The sequence below is a fragment of the Corvus moneduloides genome, chromosome 3 (genome assembly GCF_009650955.1).
Source record: "Corvus moneduloides isolate bCorMon1 chromosome 3, bCorMon1.pri, whole genome shotgun sequence".
Lineage (NCBI taxonomy): Eukaryota > Metazoa > Chordata > Aves > Passeriformes > Corvidae > Corvus > Corvus moneduloides.
In genome coordinates, this window is record NC_045478.1 from 3,862,065 (window position 1) to 3,884,564 (window position 22,500).

The 22,500-nt window shown below is 41.9% G+C and overlaps 1 protein-coding gene across 2 annotated transcripts in view; it reads left to right on the top strand.

Annotated features, from left to right (window-relative positions):
* Nucleotides 1-22,500, top strand: part of PKHD1 (PKHD1 ciliary IPT domain containing fibrocystin/polyductin) — a 244,280-nt gene that overhangs the window by 108,702 nt on the left and 113,078 nt on the right. For both annotated transcript variants that reach the window (XM_032104486.1, XM_032104487.1), the window contains exons 38-47: nt 1,896-2,103; nt 3,294-3,439; nt 5,210-5,404; nt 6,482-6,607; nt 9,200-9,333; nt 14,207-14,319; nt 15,188-15,278; nt 16,416-16,550; nt 19,735-19,870; nt 21,149-21,395. In XM_032104486.1, coding sequence (XP_031960377.1) covers nt 1,896-2,103; nt 3,294-3,439; nt 5,210-5,404; nt 6,482-6,607; nt 9,200-9,333; nt 14,207-14,319; nt 15,188-15,278; nt 16,416-16,550; nt 19,735-19,870; nt 21,149-21,395 — 1,531 coding nt within the window. The remainder of the gene's footprint in view (nt 1-1,895; nt 2,104-3,293; nt 3,440-5,209; nt 5,405-6,481; nt 6,608-9,199; nt 9,334-14,206; nt 14,320-15,187; nt 15,279-16,415; nt 16,551-19,734; nt 19,871-21,148; nt 21,396-22,500) is intronic.

Here is a 22,500-nt window from a genome sequence, read left to right on the forward strand (position 1 = left end):
TTGTGCAGTGCTCCACATGCAGATGGCTGCTGCCAGTCATTGGCTTTTATGCCAGTCCTAAAAATTCACGAGAATCACTCAGTGGAAAAAGGTAAAGGAATAAAGGTGAAGAGAGTGCTGCTGGTAAAAGAATGCACGTGGGCTAATATCAAGAGGGGTTTTTTGAGCTGTGTTGAGGATGTGGTCTTTGATGTCTGTGCCCGTGAGTGGTGGAAGGTGGATTTTGGCTATGTCTGCATTAGAAAAGAGTGTGGCCCTATAGAAGCAGAACCGTAGGGTGAATGATGTAGACGCTGAAGGGTCAATGTGTTTTGGGAGCTACTGCAGAGTCATTCCAGTCTGGTTCCTTTGGCACTGACAGTGTCCTATGTGTCCTACTGCATTTCAGCTTCTGCTTTGGTTTCACAAAATCCCAGGATGGGTCAGATTGGAAAGGACCACAGTGGGTTCACCTGGTCCAACTCCCTACTCCAGCAGGGTCATACCAGAGCACAGGGCACAGGGCTGTGTCCAGACAGGTCTGGAATATCCCCCATGAGGGAGACTCCACACCCTCTCTGGACAATCTGTTCAGGGCTCGGTCGCTGCACAGGAAGGTTCTTCCTCATATCCAGTGGAACTTCCTGGGATCAGTTCCTGCCCGTTCCTCTGGTGCCATTGCTGGGCCCCGGAGCAGAGCCCAGGCCCTGCTCTGAGCCCTCCCTGCAGACAGGGACACCCAGGGCTGAGGGTCCCTCTCAGCATCTCCTCTGAGGCTGAGCAGCCCCAGCTCCCTCAGCCTTCCCTGGGCAGGGAGATGCTCCAGGCCCTTCATCAACTTTGTCACCCTGTGCTGGATGTGCTCCAGGAGCTCCATGTCTCTCTTGTCCTGAGGAGCCCAGACCTGCCAGATGTGCCTCACAGGGCTGAGCTGAAGAGCAGGAGATCTGTTTGACACATTCTAAAACAGGTTGTAATATGAACTGAAACATCTTAAGTGAAGGATGTCTGAGAGATTCTCTTAGCTGGAAGTTGAGAAATTTGAAGTTTAAGAAAATGTAACAACCCAGAAGTATCAGGTTTAGATGCCCATCATTGACACACAGCTGGTACTCACATATACCTCAATATATATGTATGCTCTTTCTTCCAAGGTAAAAGAGTATAAAGATTTGAGTTTTCCTTCTCTGATTCTGTTGTGAATTTATTGTCTTGGAGGTGCTACTTCTTATTTCCATCTTCATTAAGGAAATAGTTGGGACAATGGTGTATATAGGTAAGGAGGATGCTGGGGTATAAGAAACAAGAAAGTGAAACAGCATATGGACAGAGAAGCTTGCTTAAAATAATTTGAAAATGATTTATTGGATGCAACCTCTACACTCAGTGATTTCTGCTGTTATTACTTTCCTGCAGTACAACCAGGGAGGACAGGAACTTGCTGTGGGCTAAAGGTAAATGTTGATCTACTGCAAGGGAGGGAAGGAAAAGTATTCTAAAGATGGGTGTGTGAGGCACACACTCTCCCCTGATGGTGCTCAGTGTGCTGGGCCTCACTGGACCAATCTGTTCCGACGCCTGCTAGGGAAAAAAGAAATGTCGGAAGTTAAAGCAAACTTCATTAAGTGAAGAAAGGAGAGTTATAGGGCAAGGTTTTTCATTGCTGGGGCTCGTTATACACAGCTGTCATAGAATCATTGAATTGTTGAATGGTTTTGGTTGGAATGAACCTTAAAGACCACATCATACCACCCCCCTTCCATGGGAAGAGACACCTTCCATTAGACAAGGCTGCTCCAAGCCCCATCCAACCTGGCCTTGAACCAGGAGCATTCTGTTCCTGTTTGTTTGTTTGTTTGTTTGTTTTTTAAGTTTACTGACATGCTTTTTAACTTTTTTTCCCTTGTTCTTTTCAGGCTGGATGCCCAAAGTAGTTTTCACACACCTGAAATCATCAGCTAATGCTAGTGACACACAATTAGTGCTCCAGGAACCTGTTGATTGGCAGCCTGGTGATGAAATCCTTGTGGGAAGTTCAGGCCTTGGAGATGCACAGCAGTGGGAAGAACTGGCTGTTATCCAGTCCGTGAACAACACGGAGCTGCACCTTAGAACTCCGCTCAGGTATCCTTTCAAGAGTCACGGGGATTTTTATAGCAGAGAGCTAAACAAGGAGAAAATTTGATCAAAGTCAGGATTTGCCATTCCCTGTGGGACATAATAACTATGTAAATCCCTTTAACAAAGGTGGCCAGTGATATTTCAGTCCCTCACTCCCCCTAAAGGTAGTGGACATTCAATCCTGGATGTTTAAATTCTATGTTTAAATTCTGTATCATGCCCTTGAACTCTGAAAACCTTTGAAGCAGAAAACACTGATGGCCAGTAAAGTGCAGTGGCATCAGTATAAGAATGGCAAAGAAATTTCCTACATAGTTAATTTCTTGAGAAAGTGCATTTTTTTTCACAAGAAATGTCTGACTTGTGTAAAAAAAAATCCTCTCTTCTTGACTGATTTTCCTAAGTAAGACACTCAAAGTGAATTTTTCCACTATGGACGTCTGCTTCCATACTTCCAGTGAGTGTTAATTTCACTGCCTTATTCTCTCTTCATCTCCTGTGCATGGAGATCTTGGACAAACTGAAAACTCTATTTCTTATCAGCTCCAGTGTTGAAACACATTATTTATCTGGAGGCAACCCAACTCCAATGCCCAGGAAGATTAATGGTATTATTTTCAGGAATGATTTGGGCTTGAGGAAAAAAGTCCTGATGGTTTTCACCCAAACATGTTTTGGGAAGAGAATTCAAAGGCTGAAATATCTTGTTGTAAATATCATATCATCATAGAGCATCCTAAATTGGAAGGGACTCACAAGAATTATCGAATCCAGTTCTTGGCCCTGCACAGGGCAATCCCAAAATCTTCACCATGTGCCTAAAAGTGTTGTCCAAATGCATTTTGAGCTCTGGCAGCCTTGGGGCTGTAACCACTTCCCTGGGGGACCTGTTCCAGTGCCACATCACCCTCTGGATGAAAAGCCTTTTCCTAATAATACAATATATTATATTATATGCATAATCTAAGAAAGGTTTGAGTGCTTGTAAGACAAAAAATGAAAGCAAACATCAGACAAGGAGAAGCCTATCTAGCGCTGGATGTGCCACTGTCCCTAGTGAGAAAAGGACTGAAACCTGCTCTGAATTTGGGAGTTTATGGTCATAAGCAAAAATAACAAGAAATCATAAACCTAATTCTCTCCATCTGGCAGGTGCAGATGCTTTTGAGTCTTTATTTCTTGTCTTTTGTTAGGTATCCCCACAGCGTTGGAGAGGGATGGGACAATGGCCAAGGTCTGCCTTTGAGTCCTGTGGTAGCACTGATCAGCAGAAGGGTTGTTGTTCAAGGAAATGTCACACTGGAGAGGATGTCCCACCTCAGTCAGTGTGTAAATGCAGGTGAGGAGGTCTTTTCTCACAGAAATGTACTGAGGAGGAAAACTGCTCCCTTAAAGTCCCATTGTGGCAGCATCACTGTGTATAAGAACTCTTTCTTCCTAGGATAACTTTGAGACATTCCAATGCCAGGAAGGAGATTTTGTCTCTCCAAACATTGTTTGACATTGAAGTGTGAAGTCTTGGGAGTTGAACTGCGCTTCATTGTAATATCTCGGATGTATTATTTTCACATTGTTGTTTCAAGCCATCTTGGGAAAGACCCTTTCGTTTTGCCTGAGCCTAAGGGTGTAGAAGAGAAAGTATCTTCTGAAAACATGTTTCAGTGTACATAATATATTAAATTTTTAATTGTGTTTACTATTTAGTCACTTTAAGAAGAAGGAAAAACAAAACAGCCCAATACTGTTTGTATGCTTTAGCGTAAAATACTGAGATGTTGTTTAGTGTTTAGAGATCCCAAGGAAAAAATAACAGGTGATGCATAAAGTATCACTGGTGAAAAAATGTTAAATATCTCAGCTCTCCTTTAGTTTTAGCTGTATGAAATGCCATGGAGTTTGACAGGTAGATTCCTGATTTACACCATCTATTCAGGAAGCAGAATCAGACACAGTGATTATAATGTGAGGAGAGTTAGGTTATCTGTCAACCCAGGTGTAAGGTTTCCTTTAAAAAAAAATGCCTTGGGCTTTCAGACTGTGACACAAGACTTCATTTGATATCCAGCAGCCAGCTGCTTATATTACTCATGGATTTATGGTCCATTTTGTGTGGAACTCATAAATATAGGCTCTGAAATGTGCTAACAGTTTGAGGTTTTTATTTGAGTTAAAGGATAGGAGGATTTCGAAGAGGAGTCACCAGAAGAGGAGTGAGCAGTGTTTTTGTGGTTAATTGACCTTCTTTAAAAGAAAAATGAGCATTACTGGGCATCAGCAGGCAGTGCTGGAATTTGAGATCCCCTCTGCTCCTCCACTGAATAAGTCTAAGTAACACATTCGGAGCCTGAATCTCCTCATACCGAAATATCACAGCCCCATTGGAAGGGCGTCTTTCAGGAATTTTACCCAGCCCTATGATTTACTTTTCTTGCATATCATGGAATCCAAGAATTGTTGGGCTGGAAGGGACCCTAAATCTCATCTCGTTCCACCCCCTGCCCTGGGCAGGGACACCTTCCACTATCCCAGCTTGCTCCAAGCCCCATCCAGCCTGGCCTTGGACACAGGGATGGGGCAGCCACAGCTTCTCTGGGTGGCCTCTGCCAGGTCCTCACCACCCTCACAAGGAAGAATTTCTCCCTAATCTCTATTCTTGTCTTGAAACTGTGGGTAGCAACAGTTCCCCATCCATCTTCAGGGAAAGTGAGGAGAGCAGAGTTTATAAAAAACCCAAAATGCCTCATTTCAGTTTAGTTCTATACATCCATGCTTCAAGAACCTCACCTAAGGTAAATCAGTGTTGAATCTCTCTTCCTCATGCATACAACTATCTAAAATTAACTCCAAGGAATGGTCCAAGACATAAAACTACAGCTTCCTGCTTGTTTTGATATATTTCCCTCCAAAATGTCCAGACTTTTAGAGAAAGAACCATGACAGTATTCCAAGGGAGCATCAAAAATGTTTGCCTGTGCTGTCTTTGGGCCCATGTTTCAGATCCCTGCTGGAGGTGGAGTCTCACTGGGTCAGTGGGGAGGATTTCCCTCTGCACATCCCATGGTCCCCATGGATAAATGCCACTCACAGCTCCCACTGGATTGTGTCCTAGGTCACTCCAGGCGTCTGTACAAGAGAAGTGAGAGGCAGCTCGGCTCCCGGGACCTGGGAGCCATTGTGGTTGTGGAGGCCTTCCAGGGAGAAGCGTGTCAGCTCCAGCTGGAGGGGGTCCAATTTCGCCACGTGGGCCAAGCGTTCCGGCATCACTGCAGTGCTCTGACGGTTACTGGCAACACCTGGATGGCAGGTGAGTTGGCTGCACCGGAGGTATCCACCATCTCCTGCCCAAAGCTGGGGCAAACGCCCTCAAAACCTGCTTGACTCTTGGGTCAGTTGACAAGTTGGATTGTTAAATGTGTAAAAATAAAGTGACTCAGAGCTGGCTGGTTGCAAGGGCCAACATTTAATTTAATTGCCCAGAGGTTAAGGAACATATTAAGTTCTTTAGACTTTGTCACTGTTAAGTGCCAAATTCATCTCTGTGGAAGTGGCAGTGAAGGCTCTGAAGACCGGTGGTGGTGGTGATGCCATGATAATTTTTTGCCTTTTCTTTTATACCCCTTTTATACTTCTGTACAACTTCTGTACTCTTAGTGCTTTTTGCCTGCATTCTTGGACTTGTTTGTCAAGCTAGGACACTCAACATCTTAGAGGCTTTGTAGTTAGGGATCAGTGTGCCCAGACCCCAAGGTCCTCTCCAGAACACATTCTGTAAACTGAGATAGAACCATCCAGGGGAAGGTTCCTTGGGGAGGGGGGCTCACTTGAGCCTCTCATTGGGGAATTTTTGATAGATATGCTAATTAGACCTATAATGTTATACCAGATCTTTTGGGGGTGTGCATTGTGGTGTGCATTAAGGTGCATTTGACCTGAACGTAGTGCACCTAAGGATCTTTAAAATAAATACCAAGGTAAAATCCCTTTTTCCCTTCTAACTGTGTTTGACTCTTGATTTTAAGACCAGGAAAAGGCATCAGTAGGAGCAAGTTAGGTGGGCTCAAAGAATGTTTTAAAGGTGTTGGATGGATTTTCCCCCCTGCTAAGCTACACTTGCACCTCTCACAGAATCATAGAACGGCCCAGTTTGGTTTGGAAGAAACCTGAAAAACCATCTGATTCCAAATCTGTCATGGACAGGGACAGCTATTTCCTGTGCCATCTTCATCACTGAGTGAGAGTCAAGGCTTCCTGGTGGCAGAAGGCAGCACTAGCCAGGGTCTGGATGATGGGAAGGTCACCATGCCTGTCTAGAGGAGGGGTATAAAATACCTTCCCTCAATCTGCAGAGCGATTTTTGCTCACAGCATCCATTTCTTTCCAGACTCTTACATCCGTGGATGTTGTGTTTTGGACTCCTTTGGCCAAGGCCTTCGTCTGACCAGGATCTCCAACCTCAGTGTGGACAACAATGTTTTCTACAACATTTCAGGCCATGGGCTTCTCCTGGGTAAGTGAAGCAGGCAAACATCTACACTAAATACAACAGCAACTTATGCTGGTTCCCATTTGCATGGAAATGCCTTTGGAGGAAAGAATGGCAGATCCTTAACTGCACTCTGAGAACTTTAATCACATCTTCTTCAATTTTTGGTGCCAGTGAATTTGGAATAAAGCTCCCATAATTCCACACACAACTCCTAGCAGCTACTTCCATTTGACCAGTTTTCTTTCTTCAGGTTAGTCTTCACTTGATATGGATCCCTTGTTTTTCAGTGGACAAAAAGTAGATTTTTTTTTAGGGGATTGATTCATCTGTCTTTGGAAAAGTGCCGTTATGCAATATTTAAGACCCCAGCTCAGTGAAGCATTTAAGAGCCTATTACCTTTAACTTCAGTCATTTGATGTCGAAGATAATGGAATTAAAGGATATGTTAAAAGTTAACCAGAGGATTTAGCACTTAAATAAATCGGAGCTTGGAGCAACAAAAATGTTAACAAAATATTTCTCCTAACTAACCATCAGGAGACTGACTTGCAGCATCTTCTGCTGGGATCTCATGTTGCCTGAATACCTAAAGATAGAGCTCGATTTTTGTTTTCAATAAGAGATGGGATAAAAATGACCAATTATGAGATAAACAGAGGGGAAAAAAAGAAAGCTTTCATTTCTGATCCTGCAGTCCCTCACACACAGCAAATCCCTGTGCTGGTTGCTCTATATAAACATAATGAGGAGTGATACATCATGATTTAAACGGGAGAGATTATAAACCCAGCGTGGTTATGCACATCTTGCAGATGAAGAGAGCTGGCTCAGAGAGATGCAAAGACTTGCCCAGGGTGATGTACAGAACCCTTGCAGCCATGGGGAAGCAGAGCAGGACCTCCAAACTGCTGGCATCCCTTGGCTCACTCATGTTGGAATCTGTGTCTGAGTTAAAGGACTCTGAGCTGAGCTGAAGTTTCAGCCTGAATACACCTCAAGATGCTTTTGATGGCTTCACTGTCAGCAGCTCCAGAGGGTCTAATGGATTAATTTATATATAGCTTTGTTGCCTGTGAAGGAATATTTATTATAGCTGGCTCTTTGCAGCTCCAGAATTGGACTGGATCAGTGATTTCACCTAAAATCTTCATTTTCATAGGGTTTGCAAGATTGCCACAAAAAGTCACTCTGGACTTAAAATTATTGACACACCAGGTCTAAGATTGGAAGGAAAAACCTCAAAAACCTGTATGGCTGTCAAAAGGACTTTTTAGGATCCTGTTCATGCTCTGGTAGTTGCACTGTTTGTAACACATGGAGCCTGGAAAGGAAATACTTTCCTAAATGGATCTTGTTCCAAAAATTGAGAAAGGCTCAAAAGACTGAAGGAAAGCTAAAAGTATTTATTGCTATTCCCAAAACCAAAGAGCACAGATTTTCTTGTGAAGTGGCTTATATTTGGGGTAGGAATGATTTTGGAAGTGATCTGTATTATGAATAGAACTTGAGCAGATGTAGTTGAAGATAAAAACTTCTGTTGGGTACAAAAAACTAAATGGAGGTAATTTGTTCCTGATGTAGGCCAGCAAGAATGGCCTATGCATAGATTCCACACAAGATTCCACTTTGAATTCTGCTTCCAAAAGAGCAGTGGTGCTGGTCATAGAATCACAGAGTCATGAAGGTTCGAAGAGATCTTCAAGGTCATTGAGTTCAACCATTAGACTAGCCCTGCCAAGCCCACCACTAAAGCATGTCCCCAAGTGCCACATCTCATGTCTGAACACTTCCAGGAATGGTGACTCCACCACTTTCCTGGGCTGTTTTTTCCAATGCCTGACTGCCTTTTAGGTGAAGAAATCTTTCCTAATATCCAACCTAAACCTCCTCTGGTGCAACTTGAGGCCATTTCCCCTTATGCTCTCAATGTGTCTTTATATGGACTTGGCTTGTATGGCACTGTCCATTCTTTGCCGTTGGGCGGCCCATTTCTTTATGATGTAGTTTAAAAGGCATTTCTTTTGTTTTCTTCTTCTTTCTTCTATACTGTAACTAGATCTGGGTCACCCCACGAGTCTGAGTTGTCTGATCAATGGGTTGATTGATTTTTCCCTTTCTCTTCTCCTGCTCCATTGCTTAGGGGGACAACCCCCCATTTTGTGTAGAGTTGCACCAGGTGTTTTTCAGCCTGTTTAGAAATTTTCTTACATGTAAGCAGGGCAGTCAGTGGAGACAGGAGATAAAGAAGACTTTGAATTCTAGTACTGCCAGGAGCATGCCTGTGTGCGCATAGGTGAGCTACTTTCCCGCTCTGAACCATTCTGAATCTCTTTTCCCAACTGTAAATCTGCTTTAAAATACACATTTTATTTATTTTCACCAAAAACTTGCAGTGCAGAACATATGACTTTTGGTGTAGTCACATATAATACCTGGTACAGGGAAATATATGTGAATATAACGCCTGGACTTGAGTACCTTGAAATGAAAATCATGATAAGAGAGGGCTTCCAGCTATATATACGTACATTTGTGTTTATTTTTCTTTTTCTTCCTCTTTATTTTTTATGTTTTTATCTCTTTTTTTTCTTATTATTTTTTTTCTTTTAAAGGTGAGGGACTGGAAGAGGAGAACAGAGTCAGTAACAATCTAGTGATTGGCCTTTCTGGAACTGATGGTTTATCCAACATTGAGACACTGTCACCAGCAGGGATCTACATCAGGGCTCCTGCCAGCCACATCAGGGTAAGAAGTTCTGGTGTAAGACATAACATTTCCTTTCTAATCAAAGATATCAGAAAGACACAGAGCTTCATTTATCTGGGAGAGCACATACACGAAATTTGTTTCTTGGCTGAGCTGCCAGAACCTGTGCTTGTGATGGGATATTGAAACAAGTGCATATTACAAAATAAATTATGTTCCTGGGTAAATTTATTACTGAGAATTTTGCTGTGTTTGAGTGGAATGGAATATTACAGTGAGATAATTCATCCTGAGATACTTTAAAATGTTGTTTTATTTTATGATACTTACGGATTCAGAAAACTTGGAAAAAGTTTCATCTCAGCTCCTGTAGAATTTCTGCCATTATTAAAACACCCCTCAATTTTAATGGACTAACTACAAAACCACCAAAATTCAGCAACATAAATTACACCCCTGTCTGGACTTAAAATCTCATTGAACATACAGTTGAAAATTTGCATTCCAGGGTAAGAGAGAGAATGTGTTCCCTGTGCGATGAAAATGACATTGATTTTAAAAGAAATGAAGCTTCTCTATTCTAAGTGGTAATAAACCACCAGGTTTTTGAAGAGCTAACAGCTTAAAAGCCTCTCATCAAAAAGCTGAGCTCAGAAAAAATACTTTTATTCACTAATTCTCTGATGCTTTCTCTTAGTTCATACTCTTTTTTGATCTTACATTTCAGAATAAAGAGCCACTTTTATGTGTTTCTTGGAAAAAAATATGATTTTCATCAACTTCAAACCATTTTTCCTTCCCAACTTTTTTAAGGAATTACATTGAAACTGACTTTTCTTACCACACTTTCAGTAGTGAAAAATGCATATTTTCATTAAAAAAATAATCCTAACCTGTTCTACTGTTAACCCCCAGTAACCAAACCAATTACTGTTTGTGAAGACCTAATCACCCCCAGGGCTTCTGCTCCATGAGGAAAGATTCGCACCTAAATTTGAAGGTGAAAAAGAGACCAACGCATTTCCTATGTTATTATGAAGAGAGTAGAAGTGAGGAAGGAGGAGAGAACTTTTCTGCAATTCCCTCGAGGGCATATTTATCATTTCTAAGGGCATCAAATATAGTTTAAAAATACAAAAACTAGCAGGAGCATGAGAATTCCAGCTCCACTAAACACAGAGTTTTGTACTGTCATGCACTGACTTACCCTGGGGCTGTTCACTCCATCGCCAGTGGCTCAGCTTTTGAAAAGGTTTGCTGCAATTACCTCCACAGGTTCCTGGAAACTGGCTGTGCTGCGTTCTCAGCACATTTACTTATCCCTCTTCGTTCACATGAGTCTACAGATACAAAGCTGGAGCTGTGGCTGTGTACCCCAATATCAGGGGGTCCGTTCTGCTCTCCAGAGATGTGCTGTTCCAGGCAGGGTAGCAGATGGGCCTCAAAGGGTTGCTGATAACCCTCACCATCTTCAGGAGTGGAATATTTGAGGTGTTGTAGCAGCAAAAGGAAAACACGAAGAAATTGCCCAGCTTAAGGTTGGTGTTAACTACACTTACTGAACAACAGGACCAAGCAGTGCTCAGGAAGACAGCAAAGCACAGGGATATTAAGAGAAAAAGTCACACTTCTCCCGAGCAAAACAGCTGCGGACTTTTTCTTAGTGCAATAATAATCACTAAATTTCCATGGTGCTGGTCCAGCACCAGCATTGTGATGTTACTGAGTTTCAGCATCTTTTATCTGATCAAATGATTTAACTTTTTTAGGTATTTATAATCCTAGTTTATTGGGGAAGTTTGAGGAATGTGATGGGAAAGACTCATCTTCCACCTGCCTGGTTCCCAGGCCAGGACATGCAATAGAAATTTTCCTAGTTTAGAATTTAATTTTAGGTGTTTGTCAGTCTTTGTGTTTATTGGTTTTGTGGGCTTTTTTGTTTATTTTCAGATTTCTGTCATTCAGTTATTGGTTTTAAACTTAGTGGCTACAATCTTTGTGGCAATGGATGCAGCTGAGACAGCCAAAGAGCTCTAGGTCCACACTGTGTAACATCTTCTGTGCAACATGGGTTAAGCCTTTCCACAGTGAGACCTGCAGTAATATTTTCATAACTACTCAATTTACTTGGGAGCCTAAATTTGCATCGGTGGCTGAAGAGCTTAAATTTCCTTGAAATTCAGTGCATTCCTAAACGGTGTGGAAATTGGGACAGAGCAGTCACTCAAACCTGAGCCTACAAAGAGTTTTGGAGACCCAATTCCCACTGGTTTCCATTTGACTTAAGTTCTTAAGTGCACTGGTGAATCAGGCTGTTAGATGAAATTTTATACTTGGACAGTATGAGTGCAAACTGATTATTACAAGGTTAGTATAATTTTTTTTTAACAGTGTGTAAGCCCAGGTTATCACTTTTTAGAGTCATAGAGAAGTTCACTTGCAGGCTGGTTTCTTGCCTTTTAGATGCTATCAGCACAAAGAACTGAAGATGCTCCTCTGTGATATTGGCTTTTTCCTCAGTGAAACATCCACCCTATGTCCTTGGTTTTCTTTTTGTGTGCAGGAAAAATAATTTAAAAAGTAGGTTTCTATCTTTTTCTCTTGGCTCTCTTGGGCCTAGTGAGTTTTGGTCTTTTTGTTGTTCCAATCCATAAATATTGAATGCTCTGAAATCCCAGAGCCAGCATGCGGTGCTCATGCATAGCAACATATGGACTGGGGTTAAGAAATCCAGCAAGAACCTCCCTTTCCTTTCTTGCCTTGGTGTTGAGGACTGGGAAACAGCTCAGATGAATGAACAGGGTGGAGCTCAGCCGGTGTCTCCGTGTCAGAGGAGTGACTGATTGCCACACTGTTGGTAAATGCATTTGTTTCCCACATCCAGCCATTCTCCACAGCACCAAAGAGGTGAGGCTGCATCTGTTTGGCACCGTTTTCCCACCGTTTTATCCCTGCTGAGATCTTTCCCAAACCCTTTCCTGCAAGGTGGGCCCACACTGAAGCAGGTACATTGTGGGTGCTACCTACATCCTGCCCAGCTCTGAAACTGTGGGAGAGGTGCTGTGAACACTGTCCAAAGCTTTAATGTCGTCTTTAAGGTCAACAGTTTGAGTCCCAGCTATCTAAAAGAAATTCATGAAATATTTACACCAGCAGAATTGTACAGTTAAGAGACACTTAAACCGTCAGCCACTTGATTTTACTGACTTTCAGTGCATACCTCCAGGTATTTGGCATGCTCAGGGAGGTAATTTCTCTCTGGAATTTTGGTTGCATGGACATTCGTAATATACTGACTTCCACAAAGAATTGATTTCCACACAAAATTCCCTGCTTGCCTAAAACCCCTGCCCTCCAGCCACGAGCTGGCTGGATAAATATGCAGGGTTTTTTTTTCTTATGAATCATCTGTAGAATGCATGATTGGAGTCTCAAGTAAAATATCCTGGAAATGATGTGACTGGACTGCAGAAGTGTTTTGTTAAAGAAAAAGGGTCTGTGGCTGCACTTCCAGAAAAAGCAGCAGTTTTACCAGGGGATTGAGAAAGCAGAGCTTTGGGTCTCAGTACTTTATTCCTTGACAGATGTCAGAGATCAGGATTGCAGGGAGCACACTTGGATGGGTCAGAAGAAAGTAATTGGTATATGGAGGGTTTCACCTCGAGGTCACCAGGCTCAGCTCTGATTTGGACCATCAGGGACCAAAAAGTCATTAGTATTTTAACACTGTCCGGTGACCTATGAATGGGAGTGGTGGTGTCAGACCCAATCTTAGAGAACAAGCCCTCCTTAGAGCTGCAAGAAAGGTCATCTTAGACCCCCCTTAGAGAGCCACATACCTCCAGAGAGCAATTAATTTTGTCTAAGGACAGACCAAAAGCATTGCCTTCTGCACATTCCTATGTCTGATTTTTTTTGGCTAGAAACAGAGCCTAAGTTTACTGGCCTGGACTTCAAATTTTCACACACCTAAGGCAGGTGAGAGGGATCATGCACAGGTGCACCCATGAAGACATTGCTATATGGACACCACCCAAACCCAGCTAGGCTTGGCTGCTCTCCAAATTAAGCTGGCAAGAGCAGGTTTTTTGTCCCAGAGTAGAAAAGTTCAAAACATGCTGAATACAACTCATATAACCCACTTGCTGCAGATTCTGTAAGTACCAAACTTCTAATTTTAAGGCCAGCTGGACCTTACGTCCACTTATTTTTACCTCTTGCAACACAAATAATGTAACTTAAGTGTAGAATTTATAATGCAATTTCTTTAAGAGTTATTAAATGACAATAACTTGCAGCACATCTTCCTCTGGTTATTTGCTTACGCTGTTAAAAATAATCCAAACCACATAATTTACCACAGGTGTAATAAAGTTTAATTGTTCAGTCACTGGCATATTCTGAAGAGGTTGTTCTCTGCTTTCTCTCAACTTTTAAGAGTCAAATTTTCAATGAGAATATTTCCTTATCCCATGTTTGCTTTGGGAGATAAGAGAAATATCCAGATTGAGAAGGAAATCAATAAACTGATTAGTTTGTGATTTACCTTTCCTTCCTGACATTTCTTTCTTACATAGAAAGGAGTTTATAGATGTAGGTTTTCCATGCATTTTTTTCTTGCCTACTTCTTGAAGAATTGTGACAACACCATTTTTCTGCTGTTTGTCTCTATTGCTTGGCCAATCCTCCTTGTCTGGTTTAAAACCAGGCATTTTTAATACTGACCCAAGGTCAAAGGGAGAACAGGACAAGATTGGGGCCACAGAAATGACGTACCAGTCTCTACTAGTCAGTATACCAGAATTTGAATGGACTTCAGCTGGGATCTTAATTTATGTGTTTCTTAAGTTGATTTTAATTTCCAGAAATTGGTGGTAATATTTTTTTCACAGTCCCATATTTCTCTCTACAGGGTAACACAGTGTGTGGTGCCGGGTATGGCTATTTCTTTCATCTCTCCCCCGAGGGACCATCCAAAGTGCCTCTCCTGTCCTTCAGTGAGAACACAGCTCACTCCTGCACCAGGTACTGGGGGAGTTTGTTTAAAGAGATTGTCCTTCAGCGAACGGTTGTGCCAAATATAATTGCAGTGGTGGGCAGAAAACTCCTTGTCCCTCTTTTCTGGACCTTTCTCCCCAGTTTTGCACCCTTTCAGGCCCTCATCTCTTGCAAGCAGAGTTGTCTGGAGCAGGGTAAAATGAGTGTGGAAGGTGTCCCTCCCCATGGCAGGGGGGTGGAACGAGACGATCTCTAAGGTCCCTTCCAACCCAAACCATTCCGTGGTTCTGTGACATTTCATGCAACAATCGTTCCTGTAGTATCGAGGAACAGCTATTGACAAGAGCATTAGACAATACTTCCCTAAACCAGAAAGTGTATTAAAAAATGACGTTGGACTGAAAATCAGTGGATAGAGTGACACGAATTTTGAGTTAATCTGGATATTAATCTGGTTTTGAAATCTCTGAGAAGGTCAAACCAAGTGCTACATTCAGGACTTCGTACATTTGGGCTGTACTCCAAGATGGCTGAATCCAAGATAAAGAAAAGCCTTATCTGTCCAAATTCATGTCAGGCTTATATGAAGGTGATGCTGGCTGAAAACTCATGACCATGGGAAGATATTTTGTAGAGAGAACCTCTCAGTTGCACTGCATACTCCTTTGTAGCCCTGATAGGTCTAACACTGAAAATACTTGAAGAGAAATTTGAAGTCATTATTAGAGGCCTAAAACAGTCCAGCAGCTTTGACTTTGGTTTTAAGAAATAACGTCTCATGCAGACAACTGTTACAGATACAAGATTTTAGATATCAAGATAATGAATAGAAAAATCAGCTCATGAGTACATGCACTGGAAAGGAATAGTTTCCATGGCTTTCTCTCCTAAACAGGCACGGGTTGCTGGTGTACCCAGAGTATTTCCCAGAAAGTCCTGCTCAGTTCAGCAACTTCACAGCCTGGAGCTGCCGTGGGGGAGCACAGGTATGTTTGTCCCCACTGCTTTCTGTGATGTTCAGGATCTTTCCCAGTATCTTACCTCCACACTGACTTCATTTTCAAGGCTGCAAATAGGCCACAGCCACAGTAAAGCTCTTGTGCCTGTATGCATGTCTCTCATCTGGAGGCTCCTGTTTTAACGAAAGAACCAGAAACTTGATTTGTGTGAATTCTTTTTGCTGATTCAGTGTGGAATCAGTTTTCTCAGTGCTCCTTTCACCAGTAGCTGGTGTCCTATGTAATTGTCTACCATCTGTCTGCCTCTATAATCACAGAGTGGTTTGGGTTGGAAGGGACCTTAAAGACCATCTTGTTCCAACCCCCATGCCACGGACAGGGACACCTTCCACTAGATCAGGTTGCCAAATGAAAAACCCTCTGAGTGGATCTGAGCTGTTCATGAAGATTACAGTTGGTAGAACATCTGTTACCTTTATACAACTGATGGTTTCCATGGGATTTTTTTTTCATTCTTGTTAAAATTTTGTACTTTTTATTTATTTGAATTTGTCTAGCTTCATTCTCCAGCTAATGGGGGTCACTGTTAATTAATCCAATTTTAAAAAGCCACAGCACCCTTTATTATGTGATACTTTTTCCCCATACTTACAGTTTGGAGCCTGTGATCCTATTAATTCCTGTGTGATGACCTGAACAGTTTGTATGTGTTTCTCTGTAAGGAATGTTTTATAGCCTCACCCATCCCATGACTTGCCTCTGAAGGTGTCCAATTTTCAGTGTGATTTTTCAGGCTGATGTGTTCTCTTTCTGGAAGGTTATTTGTATGAAAAGAAATAAAACAAAAAGGTATTTTGCAGGTTTGTTGTTGTTTGTTTTCCCTGCCTATCTTGTAATTTTTTTGTATGTGACTGACCTAGAAAAAAACAAAGAAGTTTATTTTGCTTCTTTCCCTCCAGAAACAGTCTTCTTTCTTTTAGGTGCCCCATCCTGGAAGTGTCCAAGGCCAGGTTGGATGGGGCTTGGAGCAACCTGGGATCAGGGAAGGTGTCCCTGCCCACAGCAGGGGGTTGGAACGAGATGGTCTTTAAGTTTCCTTCTAACCCAAACCATTCCATGACTTGATGATGATGATTATTATTCCTTTATTTTCCTTTTATGTAGATTTTCAGTAGCAGGAACCTTGAACTCCAGCATTTCTGGATTTCTGCTTGCAAAGACTTTGGCATTGACATTGTAGAAAGCCTGGGAAACACCTCTGTGTCTGACAGTATTTTAAATGGACACCTTGGGCAGAAGGTAAGAACTACACGAAATATTTCAATGCTTCTTGACTTGCACAGCAAGACTTCAGTAGGAATTTGGAGAAATAAGAAAGCAACCTGGAGAACAACCCCTGCTTCATGGTAGCTTGGGAAAAACTTGGGTTTGGAAAAAAGGTTGTAAGTAAAAACAGTAGTTGTGAATAATGTAAGTAAATGGGATAGACTGTGGGTGTTGGTCTCTTCTCCCAAGTAACAAGAGACAGGAGAAGAAGGAATGGCCCCAAGTTGCACCAGGGGATGTTTAGACTGGATTTTAGGGAAAATTTCTTCACTGAAAGCGTTTTCAAACATTGGAACAGGCTGTGCAGGGCAGTGGTGGAGTCACCATCCCTGGAGGGTTTTAAATCCCATGTAAATGTAGCACTTGGGGAAATGGGTTAGTGCTGGGCTTGGCAGTGATGGGTGAACCTGATGGTCTTATAGGTCTTTCTAACCTAAACAATTAACATTAATTTTTTTTTTTGAAATGTCTTTTCATTTCAACATGGAAGTTTTGAAGATTTTTTTTAAACAAATTTGAAACAAGGACTCTGCTTTTTCTGTTTTCATTAGAAAATATTAAAAGATTTCACACTATAAGGCATAATGCTGCATATTCTTTCTAAAACAACGTTGAAAAGCAAAAGCAAAATCACGAACACAAAAAGCTGAAGGATCTTAGCCAGACAAGTGCAAATTTTTTTCCTACTCCTATTTTTTTTTCCAGGATTGACATGGTCTCAGAAAAGCTTTGGAATTTCACCAAACCTTTTTGGAGAAATCCTAATTTTTGTTTAGTCAAGCTTTTCTAACACAAATTCCTATACACCTTTTGCATTTAGCACCATTTAACCAGACACGAGTGGGTTTAGTTTAGTGATTTGAGAATAATGAGGGGGAACAGCAGCTTTAGTTTCTATCCTTGTTAACACTTTGGTTTCATCTGCTCTCTCTCAGCATCACTGGTCCACCTGGAATGCAGAGTGTTATTTTTTTACTTTTTTTACTTGAGAATGAAAAATACCAACAAAATGTAATTTTATTTATGCAGTAAATATGATCTTCTTCCATTATTTCTTTAGGCAGCTGGACAAAGTCCTTTGGGTGCTACCAGGTTGTAAACAGATTAATAACATGGATAACAATGGAATTTTAGTTACAACTGGCCACAGCTGCTTGTTCATGATTTTGAGGTCTTTTTTTTTTCCCCCTGCTCAGTTTTCTATTGTTGTTTATTAAATTAATTTTCTCTCTGACTGGCAGAAAAAAGAGAGTTTTAAATGAGTTTTCTTTAGAAGCTCAAGGAAAGAAACCTCCTTAGCAGGTCCATTCTAAGTATATAGTTCAGATAAAATCCTGGCTTCACCTGTCCAACCTTTCAGTGTCCCAGTGATGTCCCAGGGAATTTCTCTGACACCAAGGGGTGGATATTTTTGTTTTTGCTTTGCAGGATCCATGGAAGGACTCCAATGTTGTACTTGTTAAGAGATTTAGAGGCGCTCAGCTGTGCCTTGTTTCTTGCAGTACCTCGGGGGGGTGATTATCTTTGATTATCTCACGATAAGAGCCTCCTTGTCATAATTTACATCTTAATGTATGTAATTCTTCCTTTAATAATGACGTCTCTTTAATATCAATTAAAACTTTATGACATTAATTCAATAGGAACCTTGGATATTCCTCTCTGCTGCCCCTTCCACTTTTTGGAAAAAAAGTGTTTTTAAAACATGATTGTTTTCTGGAAATATCAGGGCATTGAAAAGTTGGGGCTTTGACCCACTGAAACATTAGTGACAGGGCTAAATCCAGGACCTGCAAAAACCAAATGAAAGATTTTGGTAACTTCTTAGACAATCAGCAAGCCTATTCTATGCCCTCATAAAGCAACTCATTGTCTTTGTGAGGCCATTTAAGGAGAAGCATTTCTTCCTGGAAAAATCAGGAGTTCTGGGTCAGGTGACACATACAAGAGCGGAATTATTGTCTCACACTGAGAGTTTTAAACGAAACTGATTCATTAAAAATATAGAAAATTGGGTGGGATAAAAGCCAATGAAGACTTTCTGAACTTGTTACCAGAAACTAGGGATTTCTCCTTAGCAGTGACTTGGAAGAGGAAGGCCCAAGGGCAAGGACTATCACTCCAGATGTTTTATGTTTTGGCCTCAGAATAAAAAAAAGCTGATGGAACTACTGTCTCTTACAGAGATTGAAGAAGCACCATTTCTTTGAAGTAATATTTTACTCACAAAAGTGCATTTCATTCTACATATTCAATTGCAGAGATGTTTCCATATAGGGTGGATTTCTTTATTCATTCTCTACTCTGGTTTTGGTAATTATTTTACAAGTATTTATTGGTCTCAAACAGTATCACACCGCTCCTGCCAGCCCTTTCTCCTGCAGGCTGCTCACCAACTCTGAGTACATCTTTATTTCCAGGCTGTTTCCAAGATAGTTTGGCACTTCCCATGAGTCATGGACTACAATCACCCCAAAATCCAGTTTGTCCATTGTCTTTTTCATCACTCTTGGCTTTTGCTCTTCCTTTCTGGTTCTTGTAGCTCTGATGGACCCTGAAGTCAGCTGGAGGTTTTCAGAGAGCCTGGCTTAAGTGCTTCCCCATCCAAAATGACACAAAATGTCTTTGAATCTCAGTGCTCAGGTTTTTCTTAGAACAGAAATAAGAATGATCACTTTTGCAGAGTAGGAAAAATTCCCCATTGCTGGATAAAAATGGTAAAGTAAAATGGGGCTGTAAAAATTCACTCACTGTGGCTTTCCTCTCCCTTCAAGTGTCCAATCTTAACTACTATGCAACAACTCAAACAAAGGGCAACAAGCTGCTCTTGAAAGTGATGTTATCACCTGCTTCAAGTGGGGAATTAAATGGGTGTTACTTGTCAGATTTTGCCAAACAATAGTTTAGATCCATCCTTTAAACCCCACAACTGTGGGCAATCACACTCTTGCATTCCCAGCTGCTGCACCCTGGATGCTCCGTTTCTGGAAATGTTCCTGGCCAGGTTGGATGGGGCTTGGAGTGACCTGGTCTAGTGGAAGGTGTCCCTGCCCACGGAAGGGGTTGGAATAAGGCAACATTTAAGGTCCCTTCCAACCCAAGCCAGTGTAGGATTCTGTGATTCACACGGTGATGTTTCCTTCACTCCTCATTTCAGAATAGCACCTGTATGTCTTCAGGACTAAAGACTCCCAAAAGGTACCAGTTCTTCATCTCCAACACAGCTTTCAGGAACTTTGATGTGAACACTTGCACAGCAATCAGGACTTGTTCTGGCTGTTACCAAGGGCAGGGTGAGTCTGATTCACCTTTATTTCTCAGGATTTCCAAGTCCCTGGCTTCCCCTCCCATTACAAGTTCATAGTTTCCACAGACAATCATTGATAGCTCCTCTGCACAGGCTGAGATTCCAGGTTGTCCCCAGTCTTGCTGGATATGGCTTCATCACTCAGTTGGAGCCACATGTTGCGTTTATTTTGATACAAATATAGCCTGATTTTTACACTGATACAGTTTTTCAGTGGAAACGGGTTTTATACACTGCCTTGTTTCTGCATCTTCATTTTGGAAGGTAAAATTTCAAGAGTGACAATTTCTTTAAAAGCTGTGACACAATCTCACAGAATTTCACCAAGCTGCTACCTCAGGCCAGCCTAAACCTGAGGTGAATTTGCCTAAGATAATGTGTAAACTAAGCATCCGTCTGAGCTTTGAAGAGGTACTCAAAGGCTCTTTGAAGAATGTTGCAACTGCAATTGCCTCTTGTACTGTGAGGAAACGTATTTATATATAAATTAAGACTGCCCTACAATAACATAGCAGAGAGAAAGACTTTGGGAGATGAGATCAAAGGACAGGAGGAAAAGTAAAATCTGGCTTAGTCAGGCTAAAACTGGGAATAGGGCAGTCAAATAGTAACCTATGTGTTGTATGGACACTCCTGCCAAAGCTGACTTTTTACAGTCCATGGGGCAATGATTTTCTGACATTTCTGTAAATATTAATGTGCTCAAAAACTTTAGCCTGCATGGATATTCATATTTTTTTCATAGCTATCTGTGTTTCAGTGAAAAAATCCTCCAGACTCACTGTTCAGCCAAGGCTTTATTCTGCCAGGTGCTGCACGTATCCAGAAGAGTCAAGTATATCTACACAACATAAACAGTCCTCACCTCTAAAAAATTTACCTTCAAAAAAATTCAGAAAGGATCTATAAGAATCACTGGCATGGGGTCTGTAATTTTGGCTGTGGGGCCTGTGAAGAAGTGTTTGGAGTCACTGAGGAGATGCTGGTGGGACCAGGAGCAGCACCTGGATCAGGCAAGTCTGAACCACAGGTCCTGTCACAACAGAGCACTGGAAAAGTTTGGCCTGGCCATAGCACAGCAGTAGCTATTCCTAAACCCACCTCTATTTATTTTCTCAGATCTCCCCATTTTGTTGACTCATCAGACGTTTTTCCAAAGGCAAGGTGGAATGAAGTTGGTCTCTTTTCCTCCAAAGAATTGTCTTCAGGCCCATTACATGAGGTGACCATTCTGTTTTTCTGAAATACTGCTTGTCACCCACAGGTGGCTTTACAGTGACAGCTGAACATCTGACCTTCACCAACTCCCCTTTCCAAGTGTCCTTCCCCTTTCCTCACTCTGCCATCCTTGAGGATCTTGATGGCTCCACCACAGGACAGAAGGGAAGTCACATCCTGCCTTCCACAGATATCCTGGCAGCATCTTGCACAGCCAGTTCCAACTTCAGCCAAGCTTCTGGTGGCAGTGTTTGTGACAGTGACCTTGTTTTCCACCGTATGGCTCTTCATTTGTAAGTAATTCCTCCATCTCCCAAAATTCAGCATGGGCTTTGCTTCTATGTGTTATTCTGAGATTGCTGCTGGGTCTGAGCTCAGTACCAGAACTGCTGCCTCTCTGCTGGGTCCTAAACTAGGTCTAAAGCCTGAGCGGTGGCACCTCTTAACCCTCTGTGCTATCTCCCATGGCCTGTCAATCCATGGCAGAAGGACAAGGATTTCCTGGAGATGCTGTGTTGCATCTGGCATCTCACACTGAAGTATTTGATTGCTTGGGAAATTAGGAACAGCTCTAATAATAATCCAGTCCTGGGGTACAGCCAGGTTGTCCCCATCAGCCTTGGCGGCTGTACAGCTCCCAGTTCTGTCCCAGTTCACTTGTCTCCCCAAGCTGCAATTCTCCCTGCCTTTGAGCAACTGGCAGCTAAGGGGATCCAATGGAGAAATGCTGTTCAGCCAAGAACTGCCACCACTTCTCTTACCCAGGGAGGACACTTGCAAATTTCTAACACAAGAGAAAGAAGGAATAAGACTTTTAGTGATTTAAACACCACTCCTGTTTTCCTTCCTGTGCTCATCTTCCCTTCCCAGTCTCCTGCTCAGCATTTCACTTTCCTTTTGAAGTACAAATCTGAACAATTATCCATTTTTTGCTGTCTCAGGTTAGTGGTACACATGCAGAAATCCTCAAGTGCTCTGTCAGAGGGCTGTTAATTATTCATGTCTACCTCATAATTCATGTTTTAGAAGAAGGAGGGGAAAAAATCCAACCCCTTCCCAAATAAGCAAAAAACTAATCACTTGTTCCATTGAAGGAGAAAACTGTAAGACTTTGAGCTACCTGCAGGCTTTGCATGTGATTACTGTGTCTCGTAATGAATACAAAAGTCTGCAAAAATTTAAGAGGTTGGAGTCATTCTGATTTAACTAAAAGAATATTGGGTAAAAGGCAAAATAAAACTGTGCTTGGTGTCTTTCCTAAGCAGTTAACCATGAAGTCCTGGGGAAATTAATCCCCTTTCTAGTCTGTGTTTACCTTAATGAAATGGACTGTGAGATCTTTGGGCTGATGCTGTGTGGGTGGATGGAGCCTCTCTAAATGCTGCCTGTAGAGTGATT